This window comes from Corapipo altera, unplaced genomic scaffold, assembly GCF_003945725.1.
Source record: "Corapipo altera isolate COAL_440 unplaced genomic scaffold, ASM394572v1 66, whole genome shotgun sequence".
Classification (NCBI taxonomy): domain Eukaryota; kingdom Metazoa; phylum Chordata; class Aves; order Passeriformes; family Pipridae; genus Corapipo; species Corapipo altera.
The window spans coordinates 5,386,115-5,404,809 of NW_020884924.1; the positions used below are offsets into that span (position 1 = coordinate 5,386,115).

Sequence of the window (18,695 nt, forward strand, 5' to 3'; positions counted from 1 at the left end):
ACTCCTTGCTGGTAACATTTTACAACTCTTATCATGCTGTTCAATCCAGCTACGACTGTCCAAATCCTGTCTTCTCTAAACCAGGGAGGTCAGAAAGGAAAGAACACGCTATGTATCCATTGCAGTGAGCTGGTTTAGCAAATACAGCCATTAAGGAGGGATTCAGTTTTATCAAACTCTAAGTTTAGCAAATCCCTCAGCATTTTAGCATAGCAGAAAAGAAGTGATTAGAATTCAATTTATTTTCCCTAAATTTTTTAAACCCTCATTGCTCTGGATTCCTAGGGTGGGTTTTAGTGTGGGTTTAAACTGCAAGTTTTTTTTTCCCACCGTAAGTTAAGAATCCTCAGTTAAGTTGCAATAAGCAATTAAAAACAGGAGTTATAGAAAGTAACTCCTTGTAACGGGAGTTACAAGTTTCTAGACTCAAGTGCTTGAAAACAGCTGCCTTAGTGTAGAGCCTCTCCTAGTCAATATACTTTCAAATTTCAACATAAAGCCTTCCCCAAAGCAAAGCTTTTTATTTAGAATGTTCTGTAAGAATTGTGTAGACTAGCCAAGTATCAAGAAACAAACACCTACATGTGAAGTTCACCTCTGTTCAAGAAAGTATTTAATCATCTGTGACTGAAGTCCTTTGGCTTAGATTTAATACTTTAGTGCTTTCTCAGTTAGCATATTTTTCTGAATCATGTCTCAAGTATTTGAATACATTCCTTAAGCAAATCTTCAAGAAACATCTGCAACGATTATTCAAAAAAAATTAGGCAAGAAATTACTAATTTGCAATTCAATTTGGCAATTCAAATTGGCCATACTTGGGATCTGAGCCCCCTTTTATGCTCATGGCCAGTCCCATGTGTCTTCCACATGACAAACTGCTTTGAAAGTCTTGTGAGATTCACCACCATTCTTAAATTCTTCAAAGTGAGATCTCACACTTTACAATGACAACCTGAATTCAAACTATCTTGCAGAATATCTTTTTTTTTTCTCCACATCCTGAGTCAGATTCAGATTTCTCTCAAGCAGACACTAATCCCAGAGATTCAGACCTAGTCAGGGTATGCAGGCACTATAGGACAATGCTTCCCAAACTGAGCAGTGAGTGCAGTGACAACATACTCATCTTCTCATAATTCTCAATATAGGAATGTAAATAACCTCCAGCCTGAAACCATTCAGGTTTCTCAGTTCTTTTTTTTTTTTCCACTCAATCTTGAAAACCAAGCCAGAAAGCTACAGCCCCCTAACCACCCATAACCTAATCCTACTAATTCTTTTAAGTTGAGTGTAGTAACTGTACCAAATAGCCACTTCTTTTGTTTTCAGCTTCTTCAGATCTAATGGTTTCACTAAGTCCTGTCTTTAGCTGTTTGGCATTACCAATTTGTCAACTTCATTATTTGTTCTGGGAGACAGCCACCTGCTTTTGTACATTCAATCAACAAACATTCAAATAAAACAACTGTTTATTTTAAACAATGTGACACATCTGCACACACTAAGAATTCAAGACTTTGCCCTTTTACCCCATTTCTTCCTGCTGAATTCCAATTCAGTTTTTGTTCAAGTCCTGAGCTTCAGTGATGATTCAGCAACCTAAAAAATTTCTGCACATCCATCAAGTGAGGCAGAAAACTGCACTTTTGAAATAGGCTGCTTCCCAGCTCAAAGGTGTTGAAAGAAAAGCAAGATCTGGAGTTTCAGTGCCATTCCTGAGATACAATTTGACAGACATGACATATGCAGGGCACTGCAAAACATGCCCAGTAGATGTTTTTGCACATACAGATCGGAATTTCCAGGCTACTGTCTAATCTTTTGCTCATTTTCAGGTGTCCTTTCCTTCTCCACCCTTTCGTCACTCTTTCAAACCAGTTAGGCCAAGTTTGTATGTTGCCCTCAAGCTTTCAGGAGTGCTCTATGCAGCTGTGCTTCAAAAGACCTCCATCTGGACTTACAAACCCCTGATAAATTAAAAGCCTAGGTACCTGGCTCTTCCCTTTTGGGTGGATATCCCAGCCTTGAAGCAGAGAGGAATGTGTGGCTCCTTACTTGAAGAGATGTCAACTGTGGAGCAGTGAGTTCCATTCAACAGCAGTAGGAGTCAGTTTGCAGGAGACAGCTCAGAGGGGATGGCAACTCATCCCACATGAAATCCAGACAGTGGAACTGAGGCTTCATATTTCCAAGCTATCTCAGCACCTCATCATCCCAGCACTTGAGATGCACCTCAGGAAAAGGCTGAGGCTCTTTTACCAATCCTATTGATCTCTCTCGACCGACATGTGAACATGTGCTATGTGTATGCCCTCCCCGAGCATAGGAACACATCCCTGTGCTTATATGTATAGATGCTCCATGCATGTCTCCTGAGTCCCCATTTCATCCCTGTGCTTAGGTGCTTCAGTGTGATATGGATGAGAATGAAAACAGACTTCTGTAGATCTGAAGGGGGACTGTGGGATGGAGAAGAAATGTTTTCTTCTCGCTGTTTTCTTCCCTTGAATCGGCTCTGATATTCAGGAACATCACTAGCACAAAAGATTACATGAATTATTTAGAAATACAATAAAAATGTACTTAAGCATAAGGAAATTAACATTTATTAAGCATTAAATTTCAGTGAACTTGGAAGGTTTTTTTTTTCATTAGAGATGCTCAGGGCAACTTAAGAAATGTCTTGAAAATTGTTCAACCTGAGGCTGAAGCAAGCAGCTTTGCTTGCTGACACGAGCATGCAAGAGGTAAAGTGACAAAGAGAAAGAACACAACAAGCCCAGCTGTCAGGCCTATGAACAGTGTACAGCACCAGAAAGGTCACTAACATACTCTAAATCCATTGCAGCATTTCCTGGTTATCTTGTCATACTGAAGCTCTTGCACAAAAACCTTTGTCTTCAGGGCCAGCAGATCCTTCCTCCCAGATGCTGCTAGGATTCATTTGCTGCCATGTACCTTCTTCCCTCCCTTCCTCCCCCCTCCATCCAACCATAGAAAAAGTCTGGAAAAATCAAACGTCAAGCCACGCTTTCTGTGCAATTGGGACAATAATGCATTTCAACCCCAACGTTTACTAGAGAGGTGTTCACTTGACAGTGAACACTCACGCAAGTGTCTCATGACAGCAGGCCAAGTTCCATGTTTAGCTGTGGATAGTGGGTACAGCCTCACTCCGAGTGCAAGAAAGCATCATCCTCTGCTACCTGACATTGTTGTGAAAAGCTCAAGGGAACAGAGGCTTGGCTCAATTTACGCAATAGACTGGTGCCTGGAGCTTTTGACACTGGGACATCTACAGAGGAGCTCAAACCACACATGAATTGTTTGTTTATGGTTTAGCCCTGTTGTGAATGTAGCAAAGCCAGTGCAACATCAGCCTTCTCTACTCCAGAAAATCATTTGCACTATTAAACAAATTTGGCTGCCCAGGGCTCCAGCAATAAAGTGACTGGGAAGGGGGTCTCCAGGGGAAGGGGAAACCAGCATACTAGTCTGTGCAATACATGCTTAAATCAAGGACAACAATCCCTCACTTCCATAAGCAAAATGTTTACTTAAAATTTTTAAGGAATTTGATTAAAACAGAAAAAGTTGTGTGGCTCAGTAGTCATCAGCTATAATTCCGTATTCCACCGTAATTAAAACATGAATGGCCTTTTACAATTTACCACAACCCATACTTTATACTTTGCCTTAAAACGCTGACTATTGAATTTCAGCCATCCCCTCATAAAATATGGAGCAATTCTGCCAAATTCCCTTCCATGCTCTTCATTTGATGACAAAATAACAGAGGTACCATAATTCACTTGCTATCATTCTTTTCTTGCTAATGTTTTATTCAGACTGAGCTTCATTAATAAAGATGAAACTTTGAACTCATGACTGCTCCATGTTTACAAAACATACAGGCTCCTTTACATCTTGGTTAAGCATGAACAATCACTGAACACACAATTTCCTAAAAAATCCTGCATACCAAAATTGCATATTTTGAATTTTTAAAATTCACTAAACAAAATTTCACTGAGTGAACCCTAAAGTCTGTTTGCCAGCAAAGCACAAGTCAACAATGGATATTGGGACCATCCAGGAAAAAAACTTAAGCTGGACCCCAACACACATATCCTTCCCATTAAACAAGCAAATAAATACACATTCATACAGAGTAATGTGCTCTAAAAATGCAGGTGCACATTTTAGAATAAGTTTTGGTTTCTCAAACAGTACTGTGTCACAGTAATTTTCCATCCTTCTTTTTGGTGGAACTGGGCAGTGATTTCTTACTGGACACCAGAGGACAAAATTAACCCGGAACCTGATGATTTTGACACAAGTCCAAATACGTTTCTCCACAAAGGAAAAATTACAAAGACAAGGTTGCCTTTTAAAGATAATAATAATAACTAAAAAAAAAAATAGCAGTATCGCTTTTTAATGCCAGGTATTGAACCAAGGAATGGGACAAACTGCACTGCATTTTTAAAGTAGTATGACTATTGACATAGTTGAGAAACATTTTAATACTGTACATTAGAACAAACTATTTAGTTCACTCCTACACAAGTCAGCAAAAAAGCTAGGTGATCTAACATGTATGGCAGCTGAAAATTTAAAATGATAGTCACATTCTAAAGCCAGAACAAAACTTTTCCAGAACTCCTATTTATAAAAAGGAATGAACATACACACCATGCGCATACACGCAGGCAAAAATCTTGAGGTTTTACTTATTGCTCTTACACAAGGCTGAAAGCAGGCAAATGTCTGGATCAGAAATTAGGTCAAACATGCATTTCAGCAGGCACAAGTACAGGAAGTTCGTATTAACGAAACAATGCACTGTGTTACGTAGTACAGGATGGTATTCTGCTAATATAATACTTATGTCATTAATACCGGATAAACTCCAGGTCTGCCTGTTGTATAATGTGTTATGCAGTGTGGTATTTTAACCTAATTTCTGATTTCTCTTTCATTCTGCACCTTCCACATAGGGATGAAGAGGGCAGTTTTCAAGACAGCCGTTCTTTGCAAACCTCGGCCTCAAGAGCTTCAGTCGGGCAGGTATGGCTGGAAGGAGGCAACGTTACCGCCACTGTATAGCCAGGACCTGCTCTTTGACTGCCTTGCATTTTTGTGCATTCACAGACAACTCACATAACCAAACATAGAAGCTGGTGCAAAATGCATCAGCACTGTTCTGGGAGCATCTTTCACATATGCCATATGCTCCTGGTACACCCAGCAATTGCGACAGAGTAAGGCAGTAGAGGGTCGAGTCCTGTATCTGGTCACTTCCTCCAGAGTCTTACAAAAGGCAGGATTTCTTTGTGAACTGGCTTTCCTTTACACAATAAGCAGCGTAGCATGGATATCAGTAGAAATCTGGCTACCTACTGGCAACAAGAGACTTGCATGTTCACAAGACACATTTGGGAACATCCGCTGTTCCCTACTGCAACCAAATGAAACATGCTGCAGAGAGGTGTCCATGTAATTACAATGCTCACAAGCCAGGTTCAAGGCATACTGCAACTGGGCCTTGCACAAAAAAGGCATTGAATGTGTTATCTGAAGAATTTTTTTTTTTTTTTGCTGTGCTATGCATACATATGACAGTAGATAAAAATCAGCACAATGGTTCCTCTTCAAACATGACCAAACACACACCATAACAACTAAGCACCGTATATTCTATTCATCAGTTAACAGGAATCAAGGAAGCAAATGGTGGTTTAGGAACAGAGAAGGAAAGAAATCCAGCATGTAGTTAGAGGTATGCTCCTGACAGAATTCTTAGCTGAGAATGTTTATCATGAACCAGCAACTAGATTTTGTGACATAACCAGAAACCCGAGGACGTCTATGGGGCAAACTTGGGCACTGCATAGTCAAAACTGTGTTATAATATGGCCTTGAGCAATCTCTAAATATTAGAAACAGCAGTAGGTAGATGACAAGAGGACACACTTCAAAGGTTATGCTTTGTACTTGCAAAAAGCAGCAGTGTAAATCAACAGATTTTTCTGTCTTCTTAAAGGTCTGTTATGTGCCCCTTGATCCAATCCCTAAACCTCACACAAATTTAAGCATTCAGACTTGCCAAATACCCAAATTCACACTGAGCTCTATTTTACTTACGAGCAGTACTACTAAAGCTAGTGGGACTGCTTAAAGCAAGGCGCTACCACAGTGAACATTCAGGAATTTGCCTCTTCCCATGAAGTGAACTGCAAATCACTGGGGTGTCATGACACTCACAGGGAGACACTTCCTGTGGGTTTTTTTTTTTTCAAATCTGTCCTTATGAACATCGACATTTATAAAACTGAAATAGGGGAATAGGCTCCATTGTGCTCACCCAGACATTCTGACACCAGGACAGCCACAGGGGCTTAGGAGGGGTAGCCCACCCATACAAGGTTAGGTTGGTTTGGGTTCTCCTCCCAGATACCTCTTCATCACTGTCTCTTACCAGATGATTGCATCAGTTGCGATGGTGAAGCTTCCTTAGAGTAACTCCTCTGTCACACCATTCATAGGTGCACAGTTGCATCTTTTGGGAAAGAGGGACGCAAAATAGGTCTAAATTCCCTACAAATATTTAAGAAAACCCAACCTCTAGAAAAAGAAAATTAAGAACAATATGCTATCACATCCTTTCAGGAGTCCTAGGACTTCTCATGATCTATTTCTTCACTAATGGCTATGGAGGCCAGGTCATCAGGAAGTCTACCAGACTGGAAGTAAAACAGCATGTCCAAAGTTTATCATGCAAAGCCATCCTTCACAAGAAGCCAGGTAGGCAGAACTATTTTGGCTGCATTTTTAGGTATTCCTGCTAGCCCACTTTGCTTCCCTTCTTGGAAGCTCCTTCAAATAAAAGACACTGGAAGTGCCACTTCCCTGTAGTTGAAAAACAATAGGGAAAAACAGAGAGACAAAAAAACAGACACCAAGGAAGGAAATGATTGCTTGTAAAATACTTCCTTTTAAAAACTATTTTACAACACCCTAACTTGGTTTAATTAATGTGCAGTTTAAAACATATAAAATGCCTTACCAGCTAAACGATTTCTTGGTTTTACAAGTCTCCCTCCCTCCCCCCACTAAAAAATAACACATGTGTGGACTGGTATTGAACACCTCATACAGTTACACGCCAGTTCTCGTTCAATTCTACATGGAGCAGTTTTGATTTTAATCTACTGTGTTTAAAGAAGAGCCCATACTGTATACTTCACAGTATAACCAGCTACACAGAGGTCTTTAATCTCATAACACAATAAAAAAGATCACTGTAAAGTTGCAGTCCCTTTGATAAATGATTATGGTGACGCATGCAGTCCTCCTCAGTGCGACTGCCGCCAGACACAGGACGTGATTTTCTCCATGGGCTGCCGAGAGGCCTGGCACCACACCGCCAGGAGCCACAGCCGGGCCGGCACACCACTGCCCCGGTGCACAGTGTCCTGCAGTCACTGGAGAAAGCTGCAGTGAATTGTCTCACTCCACATCACCACCACCACCGACCCAACCCAACCCCCAGGGGAGCACAGCCCCCTCCCCGCCTCAGCCGCAGGAGATCACTGTGAAGCGCTTGGAAATGCATGACATGTTGTGGAGGACGATGCCCAGGAGAAAGACCAGGACGCAGGCCACCAGGATCACAGTGCACACCCCAGACCAGGTGGAGCTTTTCACAGCACCTCTCCGGTCTGGCTCCTCCGCTCCCACCTCAGCGGAAAGGCCGCCCTGCAGCGGCTGCTGCTCTGTGGGGATCGTCACCACCGTCAGGGACTTCTGCTGGCTGCCAGGCAGGAGGCGGCAGCCAATGTCTCCTGGCAGGAGCGCCCTCTCCTTGGAGAGGGGCAAGGGCAGCATGTAGCACCCATTGCTGGGGAGTTTGATGAAGACAGGGGTGTGCTCCGAGGTGTGGGGGATCGCAATGACGGCGATCACCTCAGGGTCATCGGGCAGCTGTGACACAGAGTACCCCGGAGGCAGCTTGGTGATCCCACGGCACCAAGGGCAGCGCAGGTCCTTCTGGCTGGTCCTCATTTGTTGCAGGCACACTGAGCAGCAGGTGTGCTTGCAGTCCAGCAGCTTGGGCCGCCGGCGGGGGCTGTAATAGTTGAAGCAAATCTGGCACTCCAGCAGAGAGTCCTGGGACAGGGTCTCCATGGCAGCCAGCACAGGAAAGCCTTGTGATGAGCCTCACTCTGACACGTCGTAGGCAAGGGGTAGCAGCCTTCCCACCACTTCTCCTCAGGGCAGCACCCGCCTTCCTGACACTGCTTCTCCTCAGGACAGCACTGGGCAGCGGCTATGGAGAGCACAGGAAAACCTCTGGCCTGAACCTTTCAGTACCTGAGACAAACAGGAAAAATGTGAAGGAAAAGGTTACTCATGGGAACCAGTGGGAACAAGAGTCTAGGTAAGGAGGAATGAAAACCAGCGCTGACCTTGTTATCTGGTGGGAGAAACAAATTTGCAATCCTTAGCTAGAAAGCATCTTCCCACTGCCTTCACCAAACAGCCTAGTGGAAACCTTCTGGTCAGTCATCACTAGGTCTCTCGGTTTGTTTTTTTTCTCCAATTTCCCTGCAAACAAATCGCCATCAACCCACCAGTCTGCCTCTCCAGTTATATTTATGTCCGTAACAGAGGTGGCTGTAGTTCACTAGCCAGGTCCTTCAGTAACTCCCTCCTGCCGTATTTTCAGGACTTTTCAGCCCTTCCTGCACCATAACAACTGTTCTCATTTAATCCTTTAAACCCCTGAGGATTTTTAGCTATTTGGCTCAACTGCTAAGTCTGGATGAAAGGTGGGGGAAAGAAAAAGTATGTTTAAATGGAAACATTTCCACAAGCTCCTGAACTCATGCCTGTGCTTGAATGAGCAACCAAGTGACTATATTGAAACACCTACATTTGCACATCACGAAAAGGAATGGTATTTTCAGTCAAATTAACTGTTTGCCTAGTTACACAAGCAGCTTGTTGAACATGGCCCCTGAAAAATAAACCTTCTCACTGATGAAAACCTCACCTGAGGCAAAAAGCTCTGTTTAGACGCAGGACCACTGGATGCCATGAAAAACAATCTGACAATGCACTGAATTAAAAGCAAATTGTTACTAACTTGTTCTAAACTATTCATTATAAAGGGATTCCTTCTATAATTCCCATTTCTCCACTTATCACTTACAGCTTCGCAAAAAAATGCATGTGTGTTTACATTCACAGTGTGTTGTTTAGCTTTGTTTGATTTTGGTCACTCCAACACATGATTAATATGAAGAGGTGACATTTTTACAACACTTTACATTGCCTTCCTTGCTGAATTTGAAGAAGGATCAGCCTGAAATTGCATCCAGAGAATATGATAAAGAAAACCCAAAATATTTGCATGGTGACCTTTGGCCCTCTCTTGTTGCAATTTAACAGCCAAACTAGAGTTAAGAGGAATACAGCTGTCAGAGGACTGCTTCCTTTCCATACAGTAATGTCTTGCTCTTCTCCCCCGATCACAGCAACTAGGTTGCAACATACTAATCGATGGGTTATGTCAGTAAAACAAATAACATTGTTCAAAAAGAGAAGGCAGGCATAGCCGTGGAGTTTGCCATGCAGGACAGCACTCTGGACCACACTGTCCCATATCCTGCTTTTGTCAGTTACCAGTATTTGAATAGGGAAAACAAAATACACGTCATCTCTTCACATGCTAACAACTGATATCACTGACACTGGCAGAACTAGCACTGCTGCTGATTTCATAACAGCAGTGGATTTTGGCTCACAAGATGCTTCAACAAACACTCATTGACAATCATGGCTTAAGAGGGAGCAGAGGTTGCAGTTACGAAGGAAGGAGCTTCTGAAACACATATAAGAGCTGAAGGTGAAAACAGCACATGCCAAACATCCAAACAAGCACTTCTAGGATGCTTTGCCTCAGCGTGGCTCAGAGGTCTGGGCCACCATAAGGAGAGACCCCTACAAGCATGAAGCCAGCATGGGTCCAGCAGCACCTGGTCTGCACCACCGCTGTACCACACAAGGTCTTTAAGAGATACTCCACGCACAGGGGATGCTGAACACTGTTGCAGAAGGGGCTACACATCTGCTGCCTGTGTGCAGGCAACACCAAGGGAAAAGTGGAAGAAAATGAGGAGAGGTTTTATCTTCTTTATTCTATTCTAATAGGGACATTACTATTTCCATAGCCCTATGGTACAGGCACACACAAAGGAAGACTGTCAGAAATGGGCAGACACACTAACCGACTAGCAGGCAGTTGAGAAAGAAAAATGGAAGAGAGCTATCCACAATGCTGGGCAATTCCCAGCTGAAAAAAAAACATTAAGAGACAAAGGCCAGATTAGAAATTAGTTACAGGAACTCAGGAAGGAACCACTGAAACCATCAGAGCTAGTTTGCAGTCACAAGCAACCCAGGAGGTTTATATTTTGGACAGAAGTATCCATAAAAAATCTTCACAGTTACACACTGAAGTCAAAGTTGAGCTCAGACATTACAAGACACAACTCTTACTTGCTGTATAAGCAAAGCTATTTAAAAAAAAATCCAGGTATAACAATACTGCGGTATTATTATGAGAAAAAGCCCCAGTGCCTAGAAATTCAAAAATTAAGGCTTATCATAAATGGCCTGGGTTAGAAACAATCTAAAAGATCATCTAGTTCCAAAACCCCTGCTGTGAGCAGGAACACCTTCCATGAGACCAGGCTGTCAGAGCTCCATTTAGCCTGGCCTTGAAAACTTCCAGGGATGGGGCATCCCCAACTTCTCTGGGCAACCTATTCCAATGCCTCACCACCGTCACAGTAAAGAACTTTTTCCTAATATCTAATCTAAACCTACTCTCTTTCAGTTTAAAATCATTCCCCCTTGTCGTGTGACTACTCTGCCCAAAGACAAAGTGGAAGTACTCCTTCTGCAGATGTAAATCAGTATCTCTGCATAGAAGTTCTGCCCTCCACATTTTGGATGTCAGTGAACAGGCTGTGGAAGTTCTCTGACCTCATTTAGCCATCATCTAAAACCGTCTCACTCCACTAACAATGTTAAGGGTAAAACAGTTTCTATTGATGCGAATATGATTGGGACCAAGATAATTTTTCCGACCACATCCCTTGTGCCTGTCCCAGGAACATCCTTACAGTAGAAGATCAGTGCTACGAGAGAATGAGATGAAGTATTTGGAACTGAAGAATAAAACACAAGTCACTTCCAGGCAAATAGTGCCCTAAGGAAAAAGAAAAAAACCCATCCCAATAAGATCTAAGCTGCTTTGAATGCTAAGCAATGCTACGAAACATTTCTCCAGAAGGTCAACATTTTAAAGCATTAGTGCAACGAACCGGAAGAAAAAGGAAAAGAATAGTGACAAATTAAAAGGTTAAAATAGAGCTCACCACCTACATGACATAAATTGTTTATATTTTCCTAAAATGTTTAAAATAATAAATAATCAGAAGTGTACTGTGCCAGGTCAATAGTAACAACCAGTAAGCAGAGAGATTAGGATGATTCCTTCAGAACATGACTAAAGACAAGTTAAAAAGTAGCCACAGCCATCTAACCCCTTGGCCTTTGCTGACACTGCTTTGTTCAAAGGTTGGACACGTAGCTTCATGAGTGCAATATAACTTTATTTCCAACCATACTGAAAGTTCTACAATCCTCTTGCATTCTGCCTCAGCTCAGTTTGAGGATAGAAGAAAGTCAAGCTATCATCTACAGTCAGAATCAAACTGCATTCATTATTATCTATTTGATAAATTGTGCCACAAATAGTTAGGAAGGGAAAAGCCATGGAAGCTCTCTCAGTACTCTTCTACCACTTTAATAACAAGAGGAGCAGATCTCTTGGACAGGGGACTGAACTCTCTGGTTTGTGTTCAATGCACCCTCACACCAGCTGGAGGTAGTGAGCTGTCACAAGTGAACATCTCGCTCAGAGCTTATTCAGACTGGACTCTTCTCTGTGCTTCAAGCATGAAGACCGAGAGGCAGCCAGGTTGCATGAGGGCACTGCTGACGTCAACCATCAGCCAAAACTACTGCTGCGTCATTATTTGCTCTCTTCACACAGTGACGCCCAAGGTGGGCAAGGGGACTGTTGACAGGAAAACAGATGTGGAGGGGGAAGCAGAAAATACTGTCAGGGATATCTGTAGGTGTCTGCAAAAGAGACTGTGTGTATGTATGTGTGGTTGTAACAAACGTGGACAGAGCCTTCCTAAATCTTCATTCGTGAAGCTTGGCCATGATGATGATGATGTATGTGTGGATAAGGGCATGCATGCGGAAGTAGGGGTTGGGTAGCACAACACTGAAATCACACACACAGAGAGAAGCAACTGCAGCTGCAAGTAGTGACCCTGGCCTGGCACAAATCTGACAGCAACTGGAAGCTCTTCAGGGCTGAGATTTACCTAGTAACACAAATAAAAACTAACTGGATATGAAAATTCACAGGCTCCGAAACTCATGTGTCAGAAAGGTGTAGCTGAAGCAAAGGAAGCAAGAAGAGACAAGCCATGAAAAGAAGCATCAGGAGACCTCTCTGCCTCCCCCACACCCTCTTTCCCTTGCTGTGCATCTGCCCAATATCCATAAGGCAAGCAAGGCAAGAGATTCACAAGCAGTTACAGAGACACGGGGAGGAACCTGCAAAGCTGATGACACCTGCAGTAGAAGGTCAAAGTAAAGCCAAGTGCTTGAGAGCATGGCACAAAGGTCCTCCCTGCAGATTTGGGCTGTCCCCTGCACAAGCCATGAGATTTTAAGATTTGAGAAATGATGGCATGACTCAAGAGCAACAAATCTCTGGAGAATAAAACAGGTATTTCAGCTGTTTGTCAGTCATGATATCTGTTCTGTCAGTACCTTGTTGGAGGCCACAGATGAGCCCCAAGTTCTCTTTGTTGGGGTGAGCAGGAGGCTAAGAATGCCAAGGCATTCTGCTCCTTACTCCTCAAGAAGCAGAAGGCGCATTTGTTGCTCTTGCTATTCGTAGCTTCCCAGCACAGTGTAAGGAGGTGCTCCAGGAGGTGAACAGATGAAGTTTGCTGTAGCTGCAACAGTGAGAGGAAGAAAGCACAGGTTTGCTTTGCACAAACCCTAACTATAAACTGGTCCCCAACTGGCCAGGTCAGAAAAAAACGCTATTTTTGGAACACAGTGCAAAGGGAAACATTGGACATCCATGACGGAAGCTGTACAAAAAGTCAAGAGGAGAGAGTCATTAATGGTAAATCTTTGCACAGAGACATGATAGTTTTACTTTGTAAGGACAGCTCCAACTAAGCAGTGGAAACCATAGCCTTGAAGGGGTGCTTCCTTCACTGAAGGACTCAGAACTATCTTCACACATACTTTCTAACTTACTAAGGCCCAAAATTATATTAACTTGAAAGCCCCAAAAATATACTTTAATGATGTCTTGTGAATCTAATTCACAGAAAACTAAACATCGTATCATACTTTGAAAGACTGGCTTTGGGGTATGCTGATTTAGTTAACTGATCACTGAGAGAAAGCCTCAAAAACTTTGCACAGACTTATGCATGGATTTAGGTGTGATCTACTTGTTACACCAAGGTTACAACAGACTTCCAGCAAGGCAGTGCACTGACGATACTTCACCTTCCTCAAGGAAGGTTCATTATGTAAACTCCCCAAACACATTAAGAATTCTTTGGCAGTATTACTGAGTATGTATGATTTATGATGAAGAAAGATTCATTCATTTCAGGTGCCCTTAGGCTGTAAAGGAGATGGGGTGAGGAGGGAGTGCTGTTCTCAATAGGGGAACTAATTACAAGAATCATCTGCTCACAGATATGGAAGGAAATGTGTGCTAGAGTCACTTCAAATGAGGAGGAAGGAACATATTTAATATTTGGAAGCATTTTTGCTACAATAATTCAGCATCCGTGAATGTTTTTCACAAATTCATGTTTGGACAAAACACTCCAGGGCTGCTGCAAATGCCCAGGGCGTACTACCTGATTTCCCCTGAATATCCTTCACTAAACGGTCCTATTTATTTTTAGGCTGTTCTATAGCACTAATTACCATAGTAACTGAGAGCAGCACAACGATTAATTAATTTATTCATCACAACACCCTTGTTAAGAGAGAAGTATTATCATCATTATATTCTTTCATCACCTAAGAAAAGAAGTGCTGAGAGATGAAGCAATTGGTCCAAGGTCAAGCAAGCACCACCCAGATTGCCTCAAGGTTCCTGGACAACTTCATCACAGCTCCACTTTTCACCTTATGAGCCACGGGGTAAAGGTGACATATTTCTTTTCTGCAATAAAGCTCAGAAACCCATCCGTTTCTCTCCATCTCCTTCAGCTGGCAGCATCCCCATCTTACGCCTGAGATTTTTGGGAGGCTGTCATTGAACATATCAGCTTTTCCACAGATCATGAAAAACATGAGAACCTGTGATCCAGAATCCAAGTATGTCCATGGACACAGATCATCCACCATGTAGATTACAACTGAGAGACTATACGCATTTTGAGGGACATAAAAATAACAGTAAGACAACAAAGTAAATCCATTCTTCTCTCAGAATTACCTATTTTCTAAGAATCTTCCTCTAAGCCAGGGAGCCTACATCCACCATGCTTTCCATTTCATTATTCACAATTGCACTGAAATATTGCAGAACAAAAGTGTTTTAATTTAGCCAAAGCCTTTGCTAGTGCAAGCTGTCACTACTCTTTTAGCTTTAGTCCAGCCCTTGTCAAGAAGAGCATCAGGCCCCGCAAAAAGTAAAGCTGAGTGAAACTAAAATATATGAGCCTACCAGCATCAGGGGATTCATGCTGATGGAGAGAGAATCTGCTCCAGATGATCCCAACGGCACACATCAAACAGGACACCAGTTGTCCTGCCTCTTTGGCAGCTGAGCAATCAGTGGTAGATCATGAAAAAGGAGCCTAGTTGCAAGGCATCATTCCACAGCATTTACCTTAGAAATTGTCATCAGGAAGCCCCAGCAAGAGGAGACAGGCAAAAAGGTCACCTACAGGAATGCAGATGTAGAAGTTTATAGTCTTAGAGCAAAAACAGATCAGCTGAAAACACCAACCTCTGATGTTTAAAGATAACAGAGAGAGACTCACATGCTGCTCCATGTTCCATCTCACATCACCAGCTGCACTGCTCTCTCGTTTTATCTGCAAACATCCACATTCCCTGCCTTACAAAGACCTTATTTTGGTCAAATATGACCAGGAGAAGCTGCACTTTGTTCCAACAGCAAACACTACTAATCACCTGCAATACGCCAGGTCAGCAAGCGTTTCTTAATCCTGAGGGAAAACAGTCCAGCTATGCTCATCAGACAGTTTCACATCAGATGCTTTAGCAGTGAAAAACACTATTTGAAATTAAAATATTCTAAGAAATATGCCTATTTCAGACACACAGAGACAGAAAGCAAACAGCTTTCCAGCCCACTCAGCCTGTCAGCAGCCCTCCGTGCAGGTCATCCTGGAGCAGGTGGGAGCATGACCTGCTCCTCACCAGCCAAACTCTGACATGTCTGCACGTTTTTGACAACATCACTTGCCAAGTTGCCCCAGAACTATGGTTTCCTAAATCTCCCAGGCTCCCTCTAGCCTGGCAGAGCAGGTGGGACCCCCAGCTGCAGCTCAGTCCTGCTAGAAGAATTGTGAAGGTACTCCTTACCACTCCTGCTGTCTCTTAAATTCTAGCATATCTCTTCCTGCATGAGGGGATAGGATGACTGTAGTCCTAAGACATCCCAAATCTGAAAACTGCCCAGCACAGGATATTAAAAGCTTCCTCACAATTTGCAAATAAATAAAATCTCCAGCATTCAAAGTATCCTAAGGGATGATGCTATAGCCCACTCTGAGCATAAGACTTGCAGGGCCATTAGCAGTTTTGTTTGTTGCTCTTAATTATGCCTGACTCATTTCTAAACCCCACAGTGAGAGGAATTAAAAGCCAGCTTTTCCCACTACCAAGTGAAAGATCCATTTGCCATTCAAATGGACATCAAAAGGAATGGGGGTGGAAGGTTTGGCGTGAAAAGAATTCTATCTCTCACCCACCAAATAAAAGCACTACTTATTTATGACCAGAACATAAGGGACAAGTGGTTATGTAGTTGGCAAAGACAGATTTAGATGCTGCTTCCCTAACTTAAAGTAAGGTCACAATTTAAGTCATTGAGGCCAAAATCCCACAATTACTGGAGGAGCTATAGGTGCTAAACTCGTGCTCAGTAATGGCTTTTCAATGCAACATAACATCTTCTTTCTAAGGGATTTTCATTTATGGCAACATGACAAAATTCTGTGACACTCAAACTGCTGAGAGAGGTATGAAGCACCTGATCACTTAAATTACAAATTTTGCTCTCCCATTAGAGCTTTATGCTTCATGTGCCACTGATAGAATTTGCCTGATACCTAAACAGAAACTTAATTAAAAGATTCTTCCCTCCCTCCCCTGAGGATCTGGTATTAGACTTACAAAATACACCAGCCAAAAAAAATTAATTTTAAATAAAACTCAAATGCAGACTTTTCTCACTGATACAGGTCAGTGTGGAACAGTTTGAATAAGTCTTTTAAGACACTTGTCTATAATTAGAGGAGAGAGTGCTACTGCTCTCTGAGGTCATTCAGTGGGTTTAGATAAAACTAGGACAAAACCTACCTGCCTATGGGCCCAAACAGCGAGGAAAGGAATTCCTACTCATATTCAGATACTGCCTATACAATGCAAAAAATGAAAACTCAATTTCACACTTACCTCAGGAAACAAAAGTCCTTCAAATGAGAGTTTTAATTGTTGCGACTGCTCTGTGCTCCCACTTCGTACACCCCCCACCTGCTTAACATGTTTTGTGCTCTCTGCGCTCACCCAGCGCAGCTTCCTGAGGACGTGACTGTACAACCCACATCACTGAACAGCTACCTTCACATGGCTGCTCTCAAGGGCTAGGATGGTCTGGGGTTTGTTTTCTTGGGTTGTGGGAAAGGGTTGTTTCTTTTCTTCCTTCAGAAAAAATGGGAAAAATAGCACAACAGACCTATGAGAATCAAAGTTTTGCATCCTTTTACACTGAGATAGATGGGATTAAGAAACCAGAAAATATTTTATTAGAAGCCACACAACGATAAGTAAGGAAATTCTCTTCTTTCATAGACTATAATAAGTAGAATAAAGTCTGAAGGAGATTATAAGGGCAGGGGGAGCTTTTTTCATCTTTTTACCTTTGTCCTGAAAATTGCAAAGTGGGCAGTACAAAGGAGTAAAGCCCTCTGTTTATCAACAGAGAATGTGTAACAGCTGTGCTAATGCAGAACTACCACTTCCAAGAGTTTATCTTCACAAGAGAGTGGAAGATAGCCAACTAATATGCCTCCTCAAGGTCAATAGCTATGCCATTTCGTAATGCAGACAAATCATGATCTTCATCTGATAAGCACTACAGCTACTCCAGGTCACAGCTCTGGTCATTTTGGTTTGCAGACTACACCAAAAGGAACTGGAACTGATCCAAAAGCTCCCTTCTTATTGGAAACTAATCATTCACCCTGTAACATTCTGTCAGCTAGTAATATTAATACCATCCTCACTTCCTGAATTTTGGGAACAGTCCAATTCTCATGGCAAATATGGATCACAAGCAGAGTTAGATCAAGCCCGAACTGCATACATATTGATGATTTCCTATTTCATGATTTATCTCTCTGTCTTTACACCAGTAAAATCCTCCGAAGAGATTTAGTAGGCTATACTAGATAAATAATTTCTTCCAATACTTTTCCAAACCACATGTTTCTACCCGTGACTATAAGCACTCCACAAGCTCCAGTTCAGACAAGTTATGAAGCGCATGACCTGACATTAGCCACTGAAGTTAATGGGATGACACAGGCTCTTGAGGTCAGTTGCACATTCACATATTTAGCACACTATCCATCATCACAACCAATACAGAACCCAGCGCAAGCAGCTTTAGGCAGATCAAGGTAATCTCCAAGTGCTGACACCTTTGCTTCCCCTACACCACCCTGGGTTTCCATGAAACATGTGACCCGAGGAAACACAACCCAACCTTCCCAGAAGAGCTGCAACTAAACAAACTGGTTTCACACCAACTATCCCAACCAGCTCCATGTTGTCACTCAAAGCCCCAGTACTACCAGGTAAAACTTCAGATTAGTGGTGAGGCAACAAATTTATACCAGGACAGGCTCTCTGGTCTCTCCATGCCCATGGGCATGCCCATGACAGAAACAGGAAGACTCCCCTGGACAGAATTCTAGAACAAAGCCTAGAACAGAGTGAGGGGATTTGCACCAGTTTCTCTCTCATATGAAGCAGCACAGTTTGCAGACAGAGGTAAGTCTCGCAGCTAAGCAAAGCAGTGTTCTCAAGGGCAATGATCATAACTCAGGTTAGCACTACCACAACCCTCTCTTGGTGGGCTGAGATAAATTACAGCTCTGGGACACTGGGTCAAAGCTGCAGAGCTGCTAGCCTCTCTGCTACAGTAGCCATGCTGCAATCAATGGGGACCAGCAATTGGCTGCTCAAATGCTCAGGTAGAGGAAGATAAACTGTTCTTGCCCCCATTATATGAAATC

General features: G+C 42.6%; 1 protein-coding gene across 14 annotated transcripts in view; it reads right to left on the reverse strand.

Moving 5' to 3' along the window:
* Positions 1 to 3,810: 3,810 nt before the first annotated feature.
* RNF152 (ring finger protein 152) overlaps positions 3,811 to 18,695 on the reverse strand; it is a 44,081-nt gene continuing 29,196 nt past the window's right edge. For 6 of the 14 annotated variants that reach the window (XM_027657449.1, XM_027657445.1, XM_027657450.1 and 3 more), the window contains exon 2: positions 3,811 to 8,379. In XM_027657449.1, coding sequence (XP_027513250.1) covers positions 7,582 to 8,193 — 612 coding nt within the window. In that variant the 5' untranslated portion in view covers positions 8,194 to 8,379 and the 3' untranslated portion in view covers positions 3,811 to 7,581. The other 8 variants (XM_027657442.1, XM_027657441.1, XM_027657444.1 and 5 more) reach the window with 7 other exon arrangements.